Source organism: Diadema setosum, chromosome 16, assembly GCF_964275005.1.
Source record: "Diadema setosum chromosome 16, eeDiaSeto1, whole genome shotgun sequence".
NCBI lineage: Eukaryota > Metazoa > Echinodermata > Echinoidea > Diadematoida > Diadematidae > Diadema > Diadema setosum.
Window position 1 is genome coordinate 3684870 of NC_092700.1, and position 21973 is coordinate 3706842.

The 21973-nt window shown below is 36.2% G+C and overlaps 1 protein-coding gene across 1 annotated transcript in view; it reads right to left on the reverse strand.

Moving 5' to 3' along the window:
• LOC140239456 (alpha-1-macroglobulin-like) overlaps nt 1-10539 on the reverse strand; it is a 50873-nt gene extending 40334 nt beyond the window's left edge. Inside the window, exons 1-6 of the mRNA XM_072319292.1 lie at nt 10398-10539; nt 7159-7378; nt 5540-5705; nt 5193-5248; nt 4387-4579; nt 1643-1733 (exon numbers count right to left, since the gene is read on the reverse strand). Of these exons, the coding sequence (XP_072175393.1) occupies nt 1643-1733; nt 4387-4579; nt 5193-5248; nt 5540-5705; nt 7159-7378; nt 10398-10492 (821 nt within the window). The 5' untranslated portion in view covers nt 10493-10539. The remainder of the gene's footprint in view (nt 1-1642; nt 1734-4386; nt 4580-5192; nt 5249-5539; nt 5706-7158; nt 7379-10397) is intronic.
• Nucleotides 10540-21973: the final 11434 nt, after the last annotated feature.

The following is a 21973-nucleotide window of genomic DNA, read 5'->3' on the forward strand; positions in this document are numbered from 1 at the left end:
AATGTTGATTTCCCGCAGTAATTAGACTGCGTGCAGCCTGAGAATACTCGCGATATTAGTCTTCAATTATTATAAATGTGACCGTGCACCTCAAAACGAACGTAAAGTCGCACACACTGATTTTGCATGAGGACTGAAAATAAGTGAAATGGGTCAGCCTAGCCGAACTTGACTTTTTCATATTTTCTGAAAGAACGGGTCTTCTTTTACATTATGCTAAAATTTGGTATCATAAAACGGGCAGGAAAGTGTGTTTTTTTAGCAGTTTATCTCGAACATTTTTGGTAGAATAGTGTGATTAGGTGGGTCTTTCGAATCCCTTTTTCATTTCTGAAAAACCTTGTCCACACTCTTCACTTTCAACTCTAATAACTTTTGCAATGATAGCGCTACTGCTTTGAAAGTTGGCATTGATTATGGACAGAATGTGTTAATGAGGCATGCTTAATTTCAGTTTAATCTGATAATCTCTTCATTGTTGTTACTCTGGTGGTTTACTTCCTGTTTTTTGTCCCATTCATCGCACAGCCAGCACGGTTTGGTAAAGATTAAGCGCTTGGATAGACACTGTACTTCAGAGTCTCTTTTCTCAGTTCACACTTTTCCTGAGTTTGTACTTTCTTTCCAATATTTAGATAGGTTAGGAGAGTCCATTTGATTTGAGTTATACATAATTTTAAAGCTTAAAGTCTGCTCTTTGAGAACTTAGTCTTAACTAAAAAATGTCTGGCGACTTTTTGTTTGTTTTGAGGAGCAGGGTCACAAATGATTACGTCTCATAGCTTATTCTAAATAACTGACAACAACGGGCTGTCCGTTCCTCTCTAAATACCCCCCCCCCCCCAACGACATTGCACTGTAGCACTGCGGTTGTTTTATGTGAATTCAATAGTGCAGATGAGCCCATTGTCTAATGCTAAGACGGGAGAGCTGAATGCTTGTTTTTTCGCTTATTCGTAGAATTGGTAGAAATGAAGCATGCTTTCATACAGATTTTTCTCAGGCATGCGTCATTCATATTTGACGCGTAAGGTCTCATATGAAAGAAGAAAATATGAATATTTGGGTTATGAACTTTGTTTTTCGAAAACGTTACGTTATAAGTCTGAAAAATTCACTTAAAGTCACCATTTGCGCGTGCAAATGAAAATTTGATAGCACCACTTTCCATTGTTCTAACTCAGTCATGCATGAACAATGAACATTAAGTTGTACATCAAACGAAAGAAGAAGAGTTTATCTTTCCATTGATGTATATCTCATAGAGAAAATGCATGATTTCGATAGTAAAAAGTTGCATGGAAACCCGGTTTCGTTTTTTTTTCTGGGACACGCTGTATAATATATATTGTGCCTTTATAATACTAGACAATAAACTTTTGACCCAAAATACAAGATGTAGTAGCTTTCTTTAATTGTTTGTTTGTTTTCTATTCCAATATATTAATTGTGCCCAGGTACTTCAAACATTTGATCACTTAAGATTGTCAATCAGCTGAAAGAGAGTGCAAGTCAATGTCAAAATTGGCTAAAAACTGCAATAAATCAACAGAATGATCCACAACCGCATGGCGATAGGAAGTAAATTAATTGACACATTCCATGACATGGCAATCATGAAGAGAACTGAGGAAATACTCACATGGCACATACTGTGAACAGCAGAGGCGATGGCTCACGGGCAAAGATATATCCTGTTTTAGGGGTCACCTTCACTTCAAACTTTGGCAGAACTACGTGAATCAGAGATTTGAGATGACAAGCTCAGTAAAAACATAGTTGTTTTGATTAGATCTGCATTTTGGTTTGATTTGATTTGATTTGATTTGATTTGATATTATTTATTTTCTCTGATTGTCCATGTTCACATATTACTGATAACGTACAGATAAGTATTACACACATATACTATGTCGTCTACAAGGTATTTTTTCTCTGTTGGATTTACAACGATATAAGAAAAGTGTAAATGGGGTACAACGAATAATGCAGAAGGGCTACGACTTAACCCTAAAAGGACCGGTGGGGGGGGGGAGGTTGAATTCCCCCTCGACATTTTCCGTGATCATTCTGCCGCGCGAATTTTTTGACCGCGCCGCTCGCTGACGTTTTACTTTTTAAGTCTTGCACATCTTATGACACCATTTTCGCCAAAATCGGACATGCCGTTACGACGCTGCACGACCTTTTATACATGCTTGTCAGACTGAAAATGGGTCAAAATCGTGATTTTGTGAACAGACTCAATGCAAATAGAGTTTCCTCACGTTTTTTTTTTTTCAAAAAGATACGATTATTTCCAAGTTAAATGGCTGAAATCAATTAATTTTAGCATAATCATGCTTAAAATAGGTTCTGTCATAGATTTTGTGGAACAAAACGAAAGAAAAAGGTCGAAAAAAGAAACACATTAGCAATTTTTAAAACAATAGAATACAATTTGAAATTAACTTTGATACCAGATTTTTTTTTTGAAATGCATTTGTTAGGAATGCTACAAGGAATAATGTTACCAAAAGTAGGATGCCATTAGCTTTATTTTCTAAATTAGAGCAATATTTATGATTTGACGCACATTATTTAGTATGAAGAGTTTGTTTGCAAAAACTGATAAGTCCATATTTTCCAAATGGTTCGAGATATTTGCGATTCAAGGTCAAGAAAAAAAAAAGAAAATGATAATTAAAAAAAAGGTTTTGCTTCTTTTGACCATAACTTCAAAAATGTACCTTTGTATGTAGTTACCGATATATCATTTAGAATGCATTATTTTGTCCTTCATGACAGAGACCGTACTTAAAAATCTTCAAAAATGGCGGTTTTTGCGAACAAACTCTTCATATAAAATATAAAAATGAAAAAAAAAATACATTTATCTTTTATATTTTGATAAATTACGCCCAGGTAATACATGTGTATTCGGGCAATTACCCCCAGACGGCAATTACCCCCCGGCCAAATACTGGTTGGTGGTAAGGTTAGAGTAAAGATTAGGGTTAGGGTTAGGTTTAGGATTAGGAGTTTAGGTTAGGGTTAGGGTTAGGTTCAGAATTAGGATTAAGATTAGGGCCTGGGGAAGGGTGCGGGGTAATGGCCCAGGGGGTAATTGCCCTAGACCCAATATAATGTGCCAATTTTCAGGGCGATTGCGCAATCGAAGGATGAGATCTCGGGGTGTGGGGGGGGGGGGGTTTGAATCAACCCTCCCCCGGCCACAGAACAGGCCAAAAAAAAAAAAATAAAACCCTCGCTGGTTAGGGTTAAGCGTACCTTGCAATCCTTATACACTTTTTTTCAATAACTAGTTGGCCTATATAACTTACATAATTATCTCTCCATTTAACAAGTCACTCAGTTTTCACAATAACTATTTTGAAGTAGGCACTTACAAAGAATATGCATGATCAACACACAAACACACATTCCCACATGTGTCGCCATCGCAAAAAAAAATATATATATATATATTTGAAATATATATATATATATATATATATATATATATACATATTTGAATTTGGGACGCCCAGGCACACCGTTCCGAAGTTGCGAACAAATGATTATGTTCTTCATGGCAGACCGATCTGCCCCGAAAACGTGATTTCTTGTACCCTTTCAATGCAAAATATGATCTAATCGTTTCGTAAGAGCATGAATACCTTTTTCTTTTTTTTTTTTGCTTTATCAATTAAAATCAATAAATAGCATATTTTCATGCTTACAACAATGCGGACAAATTTTCTTGAAAAGACAACAAAAAGCAAAAGGTATACCAAAAATACCTAAAAATACATTTTGATTTTTTTTTTTGACACAAGCTAGAAAGAATATTTTAGACAAAAACCTTTCCTGTTTGGGGCGTTATTTAGTATGTTAAGGCAAAAAATTTTATTTCATATGATTATACATATGTATATATACAGTGTATATATATATATATATCAAATACATATATATATATATATATATTATATATACATATTATATAAACCTGCACCACAAAAAAAAAAAGAATTGCCAAACATGACTTTTTAGTTAAGAGTATTTCCTGAAAGAGCAGACTTAAGCCACTGATTCACTATAAAAACAGTTTTGGTAGTATGGGGCTGTAGGGAATAATAGGATTTTTAAACAATTAGTTTCAACAGATCAAAAATGGAAATTCATCTTATTAGTCCTGTATAACAACAACAAAAAAATGGGGGAAATTTGTTTTACACTCTGCAAGAATTTCTACTTGTGTGACTCAGTCACAGGAATGCAGGCATACCGTACGTGTCGTTCTAAATATGAGGAAGTTGGGAGTTAGTTCTATAAATGCTGCATGAAATTACAAGTAAACAAGGGAAAGTTATAATCATAAAGTTATGGCTGAAGTTGTCTCACCGTACTCCTCGACATCAAAGGTCTGAACGCTATCTGGCATATGTCCGTGATGTCTGACACGGATCCGCCATGTTCCCATCTCCGGCTCATCAGACAGGGCAAACTGTAGGTCTAAAAGGCCATCGGGACTCAGGAGGTTTTTCCACTGCTTCATACGAGTTCCCCCCGGTGACTCAATATACACAGTGTGTGCCTGTCACGGGTTATGACAGAATAGTTAAGAAAGAGGATATGTGATTCCAACATGAATTCAACATTTATTTGACGAAATTGGTGTTGAAATGCCTGAGACATTTATGACAGAGCGATTTTAATAAAATTTGGGACCCACCTTTCATTACGCTAGCTTTGTTTTACTTTGTTCTTGGATGTCTCAGCCATTTCGAAACCAATTTTCATAAAATAAATTTTGAACTAGTCGTATAAGGGTTTGGGTCTCTGGGGTTTCTTGATATCTCGCAAAAAGTTAAAAGCCAGCCCTTTACTCAGTAAATGACGGAAGATTTCGTTTTCCTTAGTTTGATAAATCAAAAACTGAACATTGTTTCTTCACTTATTCAGAAGGTCTGTAAATTTGAAAATAAAAGTAAGTTAATCATCGCGGTAGTTCGTTTGTTACAGAATGAAACAAAATGTCATTCCGAAGTTTCATTTATCAAGTATAAAAAGTGAATTACGGTTTCTTTTTCCAAAGGTTCGTCAGCATACGCACCTCATTTGCATTTTTTCTTTTCTTTCTTTCTTTTTTTTTAAATAAGAAGTACATGCAAACACTGAAAGTCAGACAATCATCTTGAAATACTTACATGGTCAGGAACCGGTATCATATCTGGGTAGTCTACCGTCAGGACTCTAAACATTACTGTTGACATACAAAAAGAACGGACAGTTATACCATAGGACATCAAAATGAATACTAACTACCATAAAACTTACTCTAGGAACTTAAATCTTAATTCGCTAAATAATTTTTTGGTTTGGTTTTTTTTTGTTTGTTTGTTTTTTTCAACTCATAACATATTGTACATAGTATTATGCAGCATCAATCATAGCTAGTCTAAATAAATAAATAAACGAATAAATAAAACAAAGCGGACACTACCATCTGAGGAATCATAAACATGAAGTGCTCCACATTTGTAACAAATCTCACCTTTCTGACCAGGCTTGTATAAGGGCTTGTCCGTTTGGACGAAAGTGTGCGTCACCTCGTAGCCCAGTAACATCTCTTTTTCAAAGACCTGTGTAAAGGGGCCCCCGGTGGACTTCTCGCCAGTAAATACGTGGTGAAAATTGACTAAAATTGGTCCTGCACGAGGCTGTGAAATGAGAAAGGAAAGTTGTAAATATGTTTCAGTTGTTGGAAAACGGCGATAGATGATTATTACTGAAAATGATACCACATGGTCAACTGGCACAAAATCAATTGATATACTTGTATATGACTTTGAATGGCATTACCAAGACTTCACGGTACATGATACCAAGATTCAGATCTCAGATTTTGAATTTACCTAGGTTGTAAAACGTTGTTTTATGAATTACATGGATTTTGCTGACATTTAGGTAGTTAAAGCATCAGTAATAAACAGTAACTGAGAGAAAATAATTTATTGTACTCTGGCATGTATTACTGTTGTCAAACCAAAAACATGTTGCATCGGAATTTTGCAGTCACTCCTCTATAAGTTACAACAGTTTAAAGTGAAAACCGTGATTGTGTAGGGTCCTACCCTGATTTTGCTTATCATATGTAGCGCAAGTATTAAGACTCTTAATTGTGTGTAAAATCACTTAATTGTTTGTTTGTTTCTTTCTTTGTTGTTGTTGTGTTGGTGGTGGTGTGTTTTGTTTTGTTTTGTTTTTTGTTTTTTGGTCAACACCACATATACACGTCGACCGGATGATAGAAAAGGTCCTGATAATCCCGAGATGACCTGGATGTCTGACTGTATTTGCGTATCTTTTCGAAAGAATTAGCTCAGAAATTCATCGCAAAGTATTTGTGAGAAAGAGAGACTATCAGGACAACGTCAAACTACGGTTCAATATTAAATTAACTTTGAGTCTGTTACATACAGGCAGGTCTCACCAGCATGTCCCTAGCCATTGCATTTTTCTATAATCTAACAAACAGTGCAACAATCGAACAAAGGGGAAATACACATTAACGTTCTAACACGTGGAGTTCAGCTTTAAGAAGATTGATATTTGCCAAAATCATTCTTTTTTTATTCAACTCTCATCTTTTACCAAGGGATATGGAACGTTTTTGATAGTGTGGCGGAGGGGAAGAGAGCTGGTGGAAGTTCAATGGTAAGTCCTAGGGTGGGGACACCCCCCCCCCCCCCCCATCTAACGCTTAGGTACCTACTGGCTGGAAATTTTATGAGAACATTCCAACCACCTAAAAATTAGACTTTGGAAATCTTAGCTTCGGAATGCAATATTGAATGTTGTGACTGATTCTATTTTTTTAAACACATAATAGACTGTCTTCGAGACTTTCTTTAATAGACTTCAAGTCTTCAATTATGCTGCATATAAAATACTCTCAATGTCATTATTGAATTAGTGCATCTGAATTGTATTTCATAATTCTTTTAGCAATTAAAAACCATCTGCTCCACCTCATTCAATCTTCTCAAGTATAAGGGAATAATAACACCTTCTTCCCACTTTGAGATAAACGCAGGAACCAAAAAGTTGTGCCAAATTGAGAATGATGGTTGACTCGGCTAGAAGACGTACGCTCCTGCATGTTATACTCACCCCGATTCTCTCACTTTCTGTTGCTTCACAACCCAGGTCCACATCAATGCATGTATCCACGTCATCCAACGATTTCTGAACAATTACGGTCGGGCATGGTAACGTGAGATACGTGATGTTGAGTTCCATGGAGACAGGTGTTACAAGATTTTTCATCGTGAAACATCCAGTCCCTACTTTGTTGATTCGAAGCTTCTTCGGATACATGACAATCATACCACTGAGAAAAAAAAAGACAATTCCGAGTTACTTCTTTATTTTGCATAATTCTTGGAAATGTTAACGCTCATTCAAACAAACCACATGCTTAGATAAATATCCTAGAAGGGACTGCTTGTTAGTAATATTTGTGACCGTGCACCACAAAACGAACAAAAATCGCACCCCTTGATTTCATGTGAGGACTCAAGAAAGGTGAAACGGGTCGACCAAGTCAATTTTGAGTTTTCCATATTTTCTGAAATAGCTATTCTTCTTCTACATTATTCTTGAGATTGGGATCATAAAATTACTGGAAAAATGCATTTTCAGTAGTTTTTCTACAGCCTTTTTTTTTGTAGAGTATAGTGACATCAGGTATGTCTTAGAGGCCCCTTTTCATTTTTTGATCACCCTTTGCAAACTCTTCACATTAAAGTCTGATGACTTTTGAAAGGATGACACTACTGCTTTAAAAGTTGGCATTATTCATGGACAGAATGTTTTAATAGAGCGTGCTCAATTTCAATTTAATCTTATAATCCCTTCATTGTTGTTGCTCCAGTGGTTTACATCCTGTTTTTTAGTCCAATTCATCGCACAACTAGCACGGTTAGGAAAGGTTAAACGCTTGAATAGACAGATAGACACTGTACTTCAGAGCATCTTTTCTCGGTTCGTACTTTTCCAGAGTGAGCGCTTTCTCTCCAATATCTAGAAAGGTTAGGAGTGTCCATTTTAATTGAGTTAAACATCATTTTAAAGCTTAGAGTCTGCCCTTTAAGGATCTGTTCGTAACTAAAACTTTCTGTTTGTTTTGTGATGCAGGGTCATAGTTAGAGAGTCAGAGATACGTAAAGAGCAAGGGGTGGGAGAGAGTTATAAGAATAGAACTATTAATGATAGGTGGGAGAGCGAAGGATAAAAAATCTAAGAGAGTATGACAATATCAAATATGGGTCATTGATAGTTTTCAGTCAAGTATAATAAACATAGCATAGATGATTAACAATATACATTAAAGGGGCGGTATAGATTGGTGGATATATCAGGATTGGTCTTCTAACTTTTTTGCGAGAAACCAAGAAACCTCTTATGATATAACATGAAACATACTAATTTAAGAGGAATTCAGAGTTTTTGATGAAAATCTGTTTTGAAATGGCTGAGATATCAAAAAACATAGAAAAACAAACCAATCGTGACATAAGGCGGGTCCCAACCTTTAATTAGGACTGGACGTCAGTACGTTGTAGATATCTCAGCCTTTTCAAAAACAATTTTCATCAACTAAACTCTAAATCCTCTTTGAATTAAATTCTCCTTCAGATTTCATAGAGGTTTCTCATTATATAACCAGAAATTGTTAGAATCTTAAAGTTCTATTTTTTTTTATTCATAGGAAAAATACCGAGGGTCCCTGATGTGGGAAGGAGATCATTTCCTACCCTCTCCTTCACTCGGATCCTGCGTTGCTTGCGTACCCCTCCCCTCCCCCCCCCCCCCCCAGCAAACAAAAGAAAACAAGCAGAGTGTATGCTTATGTATATGCCCATATGTTTTTGAGCGCCCTTTCTTTTCAAAGGCGACATCATGTATAGGTATGCACATAAAGCCTCAAGATAAGACAAAAAGAATGGAAGTAATATCATTTCAGAGGCCATGCGGTGTCAGACTTACACTATAGACGTACGACATATAAGATACTTAGCGCGCCTTTAGTAGATTGGCGGAATGTCGATCTGTAACAGTGAATGGATATCATGTACATGCCCATCCACCCCCCCCCCCCCACACACACACAAACATACATAGTACCATCCCTTTTGTGTTGACATTATGCCTGTTGGACAGAAGCACAAATGTTACACTTGAATGTATAACTTGCATGTATAACTTTACGAGTTAAAGGGATATGTATTGGTCGAGATGAGAATATCCAGGCTTTTAATTTTTTTTGCAAGAAACCAAGAAAACACTTTTGTTGTAGTACAGAACAGTTTATTATATTGATGAAAATCGAGTTTGGAATGACTGCAACATCAAAAACAAAGTAAAACAAAGCGATCGTAATAAAGTGTGGGTCCCACACTTTATTAGAATCGCTCTTTTTTATATATCTCAGCCATTTCAAAACCAATTTTCATCAAATAAACGTTGAATTCCTCATACACTTACATGGTCTTTCATATTTCACACACGGAGGTTTCTCACTATCTCATTAAAAAAAAAATCGTTAGAAACCTGGAAATAGGTTTCAACCAAAACTATACGATCCCTTTATTATTCAAGTGTGCGGCGATTACTATAAGTTGTACAAAATGTTGTAGTTACATGTAGTAAGCCAATCTGGGTAGCTACAGAATTTTGTTGTTTTTTTTTTTTTCGGTTACGAAGAATTTGTACATCCATGCTTTGTTTTTGTTCTGTTTTTAAGAAAGCCTACGCTTTTGAATATTCAATATAACTGATTTTACTATACAAGAATAGCCTAGTAAAATGAAGTATGTATTATCTGCACAGTCTTGCACTCGTATGCATTATCATTTACGCCATAGCTGCTCTTACGTACACCACAACATGTAGCAGTGAATGTTTATGTGTTCTCTCTTACAAAATAAAAGTGCCAAACTCTTTGTGTATCTGTCAATCATGTACGTAGGTATACATGGCTATATCAAATTTATTGAATATCTTGCGCAATTATAAGAACCTCACAGCGCTGTCAGATTTACGTTGCAAAATATATTACATTCTGCATCTTTAAGTTAACGATAATTGATGCTATCGAATATACGACAAATTATAAGTGACTTTTTGAGCTAGTGGCCTTTATACGTACTAAAGAAGTGTGAGAGCTCAGGAAACTAGTTATTTAAAGATAACATAACTCAATGGCACAAGAGAGCAAATTAAGTATTACTATATATTTATAAATAAAGTTGTTTGAATATAAAAGATGTTGGATCTCGATTTTGATCACCGCCTCAATAGCATTCAAGGGACAATCAAAACTGTATAAGCGCATTGTGGTAACTGACCTTTCTTCCTGTGCATCCTGCCCAGCCACCAAAGTCGAGCAGACGACAAACAAGCTGGTCACTGCTACCACGGCAATTAATGCCAGCTTCGCCATGTTTGCGAAGTTGTTTGTTCGCAATCAACAAGACGTAGTCTGCTGGAGCTCTTGTAGAAGTTCACATATGAAGTGTCCAACAGCAATTGACCGAGAAATCCCAGTCTGTGTTCTTGGTTTGAAGTCCTTTGTTCTGCTGCTCAGAAAGCACCCGGCAGCAAATGATACCACTTTTGAAGTCCTGAACTTTATATACCAGGCCAGAGGCAGATCACAACTCTGTGCGAACGCTTCCGAGAAAACTCGACGATGCTATCAGTTGGCTACTCAGTCTGCGCGTGCGCTGAGTTCTGACATCAACAGTGTGACGCACCGCCTTTCTCTGGAAATGTTTATCGCAACAAATGTGATCGTGAGATATATTGGAGGGAAGCCGATTTGTTCAACATTTCCTGCGAAGTGGGGCTGTTCTGCGCAAGCGACTATAGTACCTTCGTTTATTGTCTGAGTAACTGGGGTTCCATTATCTGCGCCTGCCTCTGTCGAGGATTCCAGGAAATCAGCACCCCGGCAGATTTCGGTCGTCTTAAAAGTTTTAAGTCTCCTTAAAATTGTCAAAATAAAGAACCATTGCTCCGGTCGGCACCTCTTGACACTGCATTATGGCGTATTTAGTACAACCGATTTGGCAAAATTCAATCAAGTTAAATCTAATAATGTATTTTCAACTTTCTCGTACAGATTAAAACATCACTGCTTGTCGATTATATCATTATTGATGACGATTATTCTACCGGGTATAGGTCAAGGCTCGTTAATTGATTCCTGCTGACTCTGACCAGGACTTTAAATCCCATTTTCCCCCAACTTTCACTGCTTTGTTCTACTAATGTTGCTGCTTTCACTAAATACACATAGCTTTGGGGCTTTAGTGTTGTTTGAGAGAGAACGGACGTTTCATAATGTTGTAAATTAACTATATAGATAGACACATAATTTGGAATGATGAGTACGTGTACTTTAAAGCAGGATATACAAACCCCGGTGAGCAGTTGTAAGGATAGATACTTTAAGCGATCGGAATTTCCTCACAATTCTTCCTTCCTGTACGTGCAAATCGTTATTACATTTGTTTATTTGACAAAAACTAAAAGAAAAAAAATAACATCCTCCACATCAAATAATCCTTGACTTCAATCTTCCGTTCATGACTTCAGGTGGCCATGAACACTAAACTATATTGAAAATTGAAAGGAATGCGAATGATTTCCAATCATACGCATGAAAACTGTTAGTTATGACGTTATCACCGCCTTGCTTACTTGTATTAGTACTTGGTATGGAGTGTGTGTGTGACTGATGTATATTGGCCTATAAGCGGAATGATAACATGACTAGCAGAGTACAGGTGTTTAGTAGACTTCGATCCAGCTTACCGCTCGACTTGTCCCCTTCTCTTCGGAACAGAATTTTTAACGTTGGTTACTGTAAGCATCAGTGTTTGCGGAGTCTTTTATTTCATTCAAGTCGTTTCACTTTTGACGTCATACAAAGAGAAGAACAAACAAAACAAAACAAAATAAAAAAAAATCATCAATGTTATCGCACACCCTGATTTATATATTTAAAAAAATACAATAAAGGGTCTACAGTTTTTCATTTCCTTTCTCTTCTTAGAAAAAAAAAAAAGATGTTTAAATTCCTTGGGGTTAATGTATTGCTGAACACCTGTATCTTTCAGGAAGGAAAAAAAAAATATTAACTTCAAGTGAGGTCATCTTTATATATTGCAATATTTTGCTTGTTCAAAAATAGAATTTTATATATGCAAAAATGTAAATATATTACAATATTTGTGTTTGTTCAGAAGTACTAGATGCCAGTTTGCCCAAGTGATTAAAAAAAAAAAAAAAACAAGTTGAATACAATACAGGCAATACGAAAAAAAAGGCAGACGCAAACAGGTATAGAAGTGACATTTGGAAACGCATGTATTGCCAAATAAACTTAGAGCTATAGCAGAGAGAGAGAGAGAGAGAGAGGGTGGGGGGGGGGGGGGGGAGGTGGGGTCAAAAACGAGGTCACCATTGGCATTCTCCCAAGTCTGGTAATGTGAAGATAGTTCGGAAACTTGGAAAACCGGACCCATGAACTTCTGTACCAGATCGCACCATGGGGCTCCCATGATCGCACCACTGTTGACACGGCTTGTCAACCCGCACTCAATCAATATTTTGATTGGACACTTCCTTCCCGGAAGCCCATAGAAGTGAAAGAAACAAAATATGTAATGTTCGTACATATTTGGGGCAGATTTTAAATGTTTCATGTATATAAAAAAAAAAATGAAAATGATTATACATATGTTACTATGTACACTCATACAGTCGGATTCACGACAAGGACCCAGTATATGAAAAAAAAAAAATAAAATATGGAGCTTGCCCATAGGTACGTTTTCTCAAGACACCGAGGTTATAACTGACTTCTCCAAATTCGGATACACGCCAGGGCACCTCTTTAGTGGCAAAGGGGAAGAGGAGGGTTTTTTAGGTGATCCGAGTATCCTCTCGGATCACCTTCTGTATCTGTACGGATTCTTTCTTCTTCTTCTTCTTTCTTTATTTCTCCCCAAAAGTTGTGCAGAGGTTAGCTCAGAAAGTGCTATGCCTATCAAGTTCAAACTTACACCATGTATGTATCGTGTCCCAAAGACGGCAATCGAACTAAAATCAAAGTGATCAGTCGACCGTGACGTCACTATGACGTCATTATATGAAAACACATTCTCAATCATATCTCATTAATGGAATGGAGTTTTTCAATGAAATTTACGTCACATAAATTTCAAGTTAAACGCATTCTACTCATATTCTCAAAATTCATCTATATCTTAAAACGTGCGCGTACGCGCGCGTTGAATTATTTGTATGCTCAAATCGAGCTCAAAAATTTTTTGCACACGTTTCAGACCATTTGGAGCATTTTTTGAAAAATTGAAAAAATCGGACGGACGCGTACGCGCGCGCGCATATACGCAAGCACAGCTCATATGCAATGGAAATTTCCAATTTTTTCACACGGATCGGATGTCTGTAATGTCAAGATATATTTCTACCAAGTTTCAAGTCAATCCGACTCAATATGACGTCATACGGGCCCGTCAAAGTTGAAATTCCGCGCGCGCGTCAATGGCGATATACAGTGCAACTATGCCAAAAAACCGATGATTTTAAATCTGATTTTACTCGTCAGGATGGACGGTGACCCCCCATTTTCTTTACATATTTTGAAAGCTGATGAGTTGTACATGTCATTTCATGGGCTGGCTATGCTGACAAAATGATTAAAAAATATCAAATTTCTTAATAAAGTAAAAAAAGTAAATTTTCAAAATGACGTCATCAAATTTCAAATTCACTCGAACGTATCTCACTTGAATTTCGCCAATTTTCACCCAGATTTCAGTATGTTGTAGCTTATGAAATGTTCTTTCATTAATGTAAAAACAACATTTTGATTGGATAACGTCATCACCTCGTAAAAATGGATTGAAAGTATCCTTGTAAAATTTGACCAGTTTACGTGTTATCTCTATGGGAGAGCAGTTTTTCTGGCAGTGAAAATTGACATGACTATCTTTTTCGAGTACTAGCTCACTTATGCTTCGGTGAATTTTTCCCAGATTTTAGTATGTTGTAGCTGAGACTTTGGGCTATCGTAAGTGTGCCCTCCATTTTTTCATACGACGTCGGCATTACGTCGAAAAACTTGGTTGAAAAATGGCACGTGGCTTCGATGTAACGTCATTTTGCTTAATACACAGGGCCTATGGAGCATGAAATAGGTCATTGCATAGCGCATCCGACTCGTAATCCTAAGGTCCCTGGTTCGAGGCTCACCCCTGCCAATATTTTTTTAAATTTTGTTAAAACACTTTTTTTCTTCTTTTTCTTTAGTTAGTCTTAATCTCCTTTCCTAACTTTATCTTTTTCTGATTTTTTCATGCTTCTCCTTCAAATTTCTATAAAAATAACAATTTTTTCTTTATTTTTCTTTCTTTCTACTACTTTCTGTGCAATAGATGAACAACAACAATGGCTATCAATCCCATATTTTGCACATGATTTGTTCATGTCACGTACATTATTTCATAAGATAACAATTACTTGATCGGACACCATCTTGGGTATGTAAATTAGGGTCAAAGGTCATAAATGTTTCATCCTGTATCTTGGTGAATACATGTCCTATCTCTCCCATATTTTGCACACGCAAAGACCATGTTATAAGAATCATTTCACAAAATAACCACTTTTTGCTCAGAAGCCATCTTGTCTGTGCAAATTGGGGTCAAAGGTCATATGTACTTCTTTCTTTATCTTCGTTATGACGTGTTATCTCTATGGGAGGGAATTTTTTTTTAATGTGACAATTGACATGATTGTCTTTATCGAGCACTAGCTCACTTACCCTTAAGTGATTTTCTCCCAGATTTTAATATGTTGTAGCTGAGACTTTACGCTATGGAGAGTGAGCCTTCGATTTTTCATACAATGTCGGGATCATGTTAAAAAATTGGTTGAAATTAAAGCTTATCTTCGATGTATTGAGATATTTCTTTCTTTGTGCAACTTTATTTGCAATAACTCAAGAAAAACAGCCCCTACCACCTCCATGTTTTGCACCTGTTTAGTTCATGTCATGTACATTATTTCATAAAATTACAACTACTTGATCGGACACCATCTTGGGTATGTAAAATAGGGTCAAAGGTCATAAATGTTTCATCTTGTATCTTGGTGAATGCATGTCCTATCTTTCCCATATTTTGCACACGCAAAAACAATATTGTGAGAATCATTTCACAAAATAACCACTTTTTCCTCAGATGTCATCTTGGGAGTGTAAAGGTGGGTCAAAGGTCATATGTATTTGTTGCTGTATCTTCGTTATCTAGTGTATACAGAATTAGTACCAAAGATGGCAGACATGATTCCCTTTTCTAAATGAGAATCCAAACATGATACGGCCAATGTCTCTAAACACAGATGAAACCTGTATGGTCATGCCTATTGCGATCATGATTCGAATCATAGATTAAAAAAAAATCGGATCACCTTAATCTGTCAGTAATGACAAATTACAATCTCTAGTTTTTTTTTTTTTTGTCTTTTCTTTTATCGCTGTAACGTAGCCAGAGTTTCTTCGTATAGGAGGCAATAGAGCTCCTTTAATAGTGCAGTGGGTTTCAACAAGTTCACTTCTCATTTTGTTGTCCTTATCGAATCCTCCCTTCGCTTTCTTGTCCTAAAGAATTTCCCTGGACCAGATTCATCAAATCAGTTGCGAGCATATTTACAATGGTTCGCAGCCACAAACGATCAACAAAGGAGACAACCCATTATCAATTCAGAGATCCCCCAGTGAACTGTCCATCTTCGATTAAACGTCTTCAAGAGGATATGATTGATATAATGAAGGGGTCGGTGCAATATAGTGCTATCCCACACTTTTGTCAAAATTGAGTTACATGTATTTTCATAATCCTTATCCTTCACTCTAACCTCCGTGAAAATATCATATTTGAATTCAACCAATAAGATGGTAAAAAAATGCATGCATTCATATGTTTTATTGATGTACAATGTATATGAACTTTCCACACATTCAACAGCGATCATCTCAAAATAACCATTGTGTGGGTTAGCACTATTGCACCGACCCCTTCATATATATATATATAATATATCAAGGTTTATTTTACGCCTACTTCTTTTTGGAATTTTGCTTAGTAATAGCAGTTCAAAATAGACTATAAGAATGAGAGGCTGCAGCTGCCAAGTCCTCATCCAAAACATACTGATGATGCTTTCGTGTGAAAAAAAAAAAACCAACAACAACAATGACTCGTGAGACGATGACATCATTACGCAGGTCAACTTGTGTAATTCAATGAAAACTGTAGAAACTGTAATTTGTCATGTCTTTCTTACTCTACATCAATGTTGATGAAATTGCTCTCATCACGTTTGTCCGAATGTCTTCTTTTGTAAAAGTCAACGTATACCGTATGTCCCCGCCCCCAAAAAGAATAAATAAATAAATGAATACAAAATTCAACGGGTCCCTCCACAATGATATCTTTAAAAAATACTGAATCAATCTAAATACAGATTCAAGGTATGAAACTATAACTCATTACCCACAAGTCTTACAGAAAACCCCGTTCGATTTGCTTCAGTGGTCAAAGAGAAATGAGGAATTTGAAGAGGATGTCTGGAATACCTTCCCTCCAAGTTCTGTCTATTCTATTCACATTCAAGATCATCGAAGTGCTAAACCTGGAAGAATCAGACTCATGACATGCCTTACAACAATCCACAATTCTCTGTGACCACTTAACCAAATCGAATGGGGTTTTCTTCAAAATCTAATAGAGTGTTAAGGTGCTAAAGTGTTAAGACCATGAAGTAGCATTATTTTAGACAGGCTACGAACTTACGAACGGTCTGCGAACGGTCTACGAACGCTGGTTTCGTACGGCCTTCTTAAGAAAATCTTATGAAATTGTCCAAAAATCGTTAATAAGGCGTTCGCAGCAGTTCGTGGAGGCATTTGTGACCGAGCCTTTAACGACACCAGCATTAAGTTACCATCATTATCTCTCCCCACCATTCTTCGTTTTTTTTTTTTTTTTATCTTTTCAGTTTTGGTCAGTACGACAATGTTGCAGTTTTATTTTCTTTTTCTTATTTCCCTTTTTTCCCCTGTTATTTCATGTCATGTCATTTGACATTGGTGTCTTTGATTTTGTTTCATGTATTTGTTTATAGTTTCATGAAGTCATTATTCGTTTTTTATGTATTTCTGAGGGTCCCATATCGTACAAGCTTGGCTTTTTAGTGGGAACCTCCATTTCCATTCCCATCCGTGTAATATGCATATATATACCTTATAAATGCAATTATGTTGTTACTCATCATCACATGTATATATTTTGTTAATGTACGGGTTTTTTTTTAATTACTACAAATTTGTTTTGTTTATGCATTCTATATAATTTCTCCTGTTTATTTTTCTCCTGTTTATTTAATGGAAATGAAAAAAAATAAAGTTGAAAGTTGAAGTTGAAGCTGACAATAATTAGCAGTTATCAGATGAAGCCCAGATGACCGGATTTCAGTACTAGGACCTCAACAGAACAGTATGCATTCGACACTGATGTGAAGAACATGGCTTGCAAGAATTCCGCGTCTTTGAAGTGCTACTGACAATAAATCACAATCATTCCTACATTTAGTAATACATCAAGCAAAATGTAGCGTATTAATGTGACATCCAAATTGAGGGTATTCGTGTAATTCAGCCAACAACTACTCGCCAAAAAGAGTAACTATAGACAGGTATAAATTCCATCATCATGTAAAGACTGAAAACTGATTCGAGCGCCGGGTGTTTTTTTTTTTTCTATCTGTTGTTTTGTGGTTTGTTTTTTTTTTTCTGGTTACACAGAGTGAAATTATCTCAAGTTACATTGAGGAAAGGGAACCCAGATGTTATGATAATTAGTGACAAGGTCGATTTTTGTTTTCTCACCGTGACTTTCGAGGTTTCAGAAAATTATGTTGATTTATTACTTTTTAATGTTTTTTTTTTCCTTGTCTTTTTTTCAATGGAGGATATCAACAAGATGATATTGGCACCTGGATAGATTCATGATCGTGTGAATTTCCGCTAACAGGATATCTTCCAAACGTTAGGCTCCAAGTTGTTTGTTTGTTTTGGGATCCTGTCTAGTTTTCTGCCTTCCGGAGTTGTGTTAATGTAATATTTAACAACCCTTTCTGTTGCTTTATACTAGTCTAATCATCAACATCTAACGTTTTTAACATAACTAGGTTAAAGGAGAACGTGATTTGCTCTCCGCTAACTAATGATAGTAAATTGTCATTGTTGATAACCCTATTTTTATAATCATGTTAAAATTCACAATATTTCTGTATTCCTACATTTGAATGTTGTTGTTTTTTTTTTTCGATTATGATTATCCTATTAGGTTTAGAATGAGGTTTTGCGGATGGCAAAGCAACTCACAAGATAAAAAAAATAAATAAATTGAAATGAAAGCTAAGTATATGAAATCAAAGCCAAATAATCTAGTCAAAGGTTAGTATGAAATAAAAAAAAAAGCAATGAGTATGAAATCGAACACAAGTATGAATTTTTCTTATCGTTCGATATGCGTATTGGTGATACTTCCAGGCTACTAAGACAGGCTAGGTCGTTTGTTGTTGTGTCTTTAATTATCTTGAGGCCCCCTGGACAGCTCGTCTAAAGGGGCAGTCGTACACAACAGGCAGCTCCACAGTCTGGTCAGGAAAACCACAGTGAGTGTCGCAGCCTGACTGTCTGTTATATACACTAGTATGAAATCGAAGGTAAGTATGAAATCACAGGTCATTATGAAATCAAAGGCAAAAATGAAATCAAAGCAATTATGTAAGGCAAGCATATACTGAAAAGAAAACAGAGGAAAGTGTGAAATCAAAGTCTAGTATGAAATCAAAGTCAAGTAAGGCAAGTACAATCAAAGACAATTATAAAATCAAAAGAAAGTATAAGTCAAGGTCACCTTCCAGCAGTATCCAGCTTTGAATAGCCTTTGGACAAGACCTTGTGCACTGCTTGCCTTTAGAGCAGTGTCTGAAAATAGACTAATGCAACGTTTAAGGCAGTGATCGCTGTGCCTTGGGAAGAAAGATCATTGTGTTAGTAACTGTTGTGACTCGATTAGTCTCAATTTAGACACATAAGGGATACTATAGTGCTATATAGTTTTGTTTTTGTCTTTGTCTTTTTTAGAAGTCGTGTTATCGTTATCAATCCAGTGGACGCTAGTTCCTACCTGGGGCTAGTTTGATCGGGGACGCAGCTGTTGTTAGGCCCCTTTTACACTTTCACGGGTCGTATCTCCGATGACCACGGATCAGCGATCCGGGATCATCCCTACTGTTTCATTGAAAATCGATAATTTGCATGCCGGAACACCATGTATGATGATCCGAGGTCATCCCTGAAGGAATCCGTGAAATTGGAAAAAGGGCTTAGTATTTTTTCCCCCTCCGGCGTAATTTGTATAGTGCTTTCAAAAAAAAAAAATACTGGAAGCTCCACAATCTGCACTAAATGTGACCATGCATCACAAAACTAACAAAAAGTCGCACACAATTTTGTTCCAGGACTAAACATAGGTGAGATGATTATGTTATACCCCTTTCAGGTAATCGCGGTTGAATTATCCGCATCCAAATAATGCGGATGAAGTAATCAAAATCGCGTTCATATATCCCATGAAGTGCGCACTACTTTTACGAGAGCCCGTTCATATAACGGTGCGAAAGACGGGAGTATTAATTTGCCATGGTTACTGCGCACGCCTCTATAATGACGTAATGTTTCCGGTGATATATACTCACGTGTATGCACAGCTCTCGCTCAAGCTCAGCAATCAGCGGTTGTGCGGGAAATCGAGTGACCTTTGACCGAACTACGGAATGTTAGTGCGCATAAGTCGTAAAACGCGTTCATGATTGTATTCTCGATCAACTCCTCATGCTGCAATAATGCGGATAATAGCAGCATCAAAATAATGCGCACTTTTTTACTCCTCTCCCGTTCATGCAATCAAAATTTTACGACTTAGTGCTCCTATTATCTGCATCCACGATTACCTGAAAGGGGTATTATATTAGTCAATCTAAGTCAATGAAAGAGGTAGAATTCATCTCTATCATGGTAAACTTGGGGATCATAAAACTAAACGGAAATTGTATTCTTAGCAGTCTTAACTTTTGTTTGTGTAGAATAGTACAATGTATGATTAATTAGGTGCGTCGTATAATCCCTTTTTGATTTCTTATTAAAAAAAAAAAAAAAAAAAAAAACTTTACATACTCTTCAACTTCAACTCCTAACTTTTGAAAGGGCGATGCTGCTGCTTTGAAAGTTGATCACAAAGCAAAATCTATAGTTCAGCTTTAATAATCCTGTAAAAGCCCAAGCTTTTTTGCCTCCTTCCAGGTCCAAGGGGGGGGGGGTGGCACATTATGCCCCCTTATAACCTCAAGTCTTCATTATCATGTGATGTATCACCACCATATTTGGCATATGTGTAGCGCAACTCATGCTCTATATGACTCAACATTTTCATATTTCAATTTTATAGATATTTGTTAAAATCACTTTGCGAAGATATTATGTATGAACGTTATTGTCAGAATTTGAACAGCGGCTGTTTTGGACTAAGCATTTTTTTTTCTAATATTGTAATATTTGTATCTTATTTTTTTTTTTTTTCATTGCAGTGTATTTCAGGCCCTTGATGTAAATCAGCATGCTGATCGAGCTATCCTGAATAAAGATATTTCGATAAATGAATAAATGAATAGATAGATAGATAGATAAATAGATAAATAAATAAATAGATTTCTCAAGGTCACCAAGTAGGGCGCTATGTACCAAAAAAATAATCATGTTTTAAATTATATTTGTTTATCCCCAGAAAAAAAATTGTTTTTATTTTCAACCAATAATTTTTACATTTGCCAAGAAGGAAAAGCAAATTCAACCTTCACTAAAATAATGTTGTGACTGAATATTATCAAGGTCAACACATAGGGGTGTCATCAATTACAGTCTATAGGGCCTATTATGAGACCTATGATGTATTGTTCTGAATAGGTATATAATATTGGTATCACACATTTCATATTTCCATAATATTGGATTTTTGATGCTACAGGCAAATATTGTGTAAAAATGACACATAATAAAAGGGCAGTCTTTGAAAACTACAAATTCATGTCTGGCGACATTTTTGCTGGATGTTTTCTGGTCCAGGGCACCGAACTCTACACACTCTGTGGTCCAGGGTCATAGATAAAAAGAAAAAGTGATGTGATGGCGCTATCCATAAACATGTTCCTCTCGCATTTACACCACTGCCAGCATTCCAGCGAACACATAACGTTTCCAAACGTTTTTGTTTTTGTATTTTTTTTTGTTTTTTAGGTTCCCTACATCTTCATATAAAATGGACGTTTTAAAACGTACATACAACGTCAAAGTTGGTACTTAGCATTTACCGCAGAGCACAGGTTTTTGGAAAAACGTTTTAAAAACGTCAATGGAAGTTACAAAACGTTTTTATTATGTCTGCTACGTCTTCGTCCTTTATAAACGTCTAGTTCAGTGTACAAAACGTTTTAATTAGGTCTGCTACGTCGACTTCGTCTTTAATGAACGTTAAAAAAAAAAAAAAAAACGTTTTTATTTGGTCCGCTTCGTGTTCGTCATTGGTTTCTCAATCATGAATATTCATGCATATTTATGAATATTCGAATAAGAAAATAATTATATAAGATTTGAAAACTAGTGGAAAATAGATAAAAGACATTGAAATTTAAAGATGTTTATGCTGGGTTCAAACTTCCTGTGTTAAAAATAAACTTACCTATGTTATTGTTCAGTTATTCACAA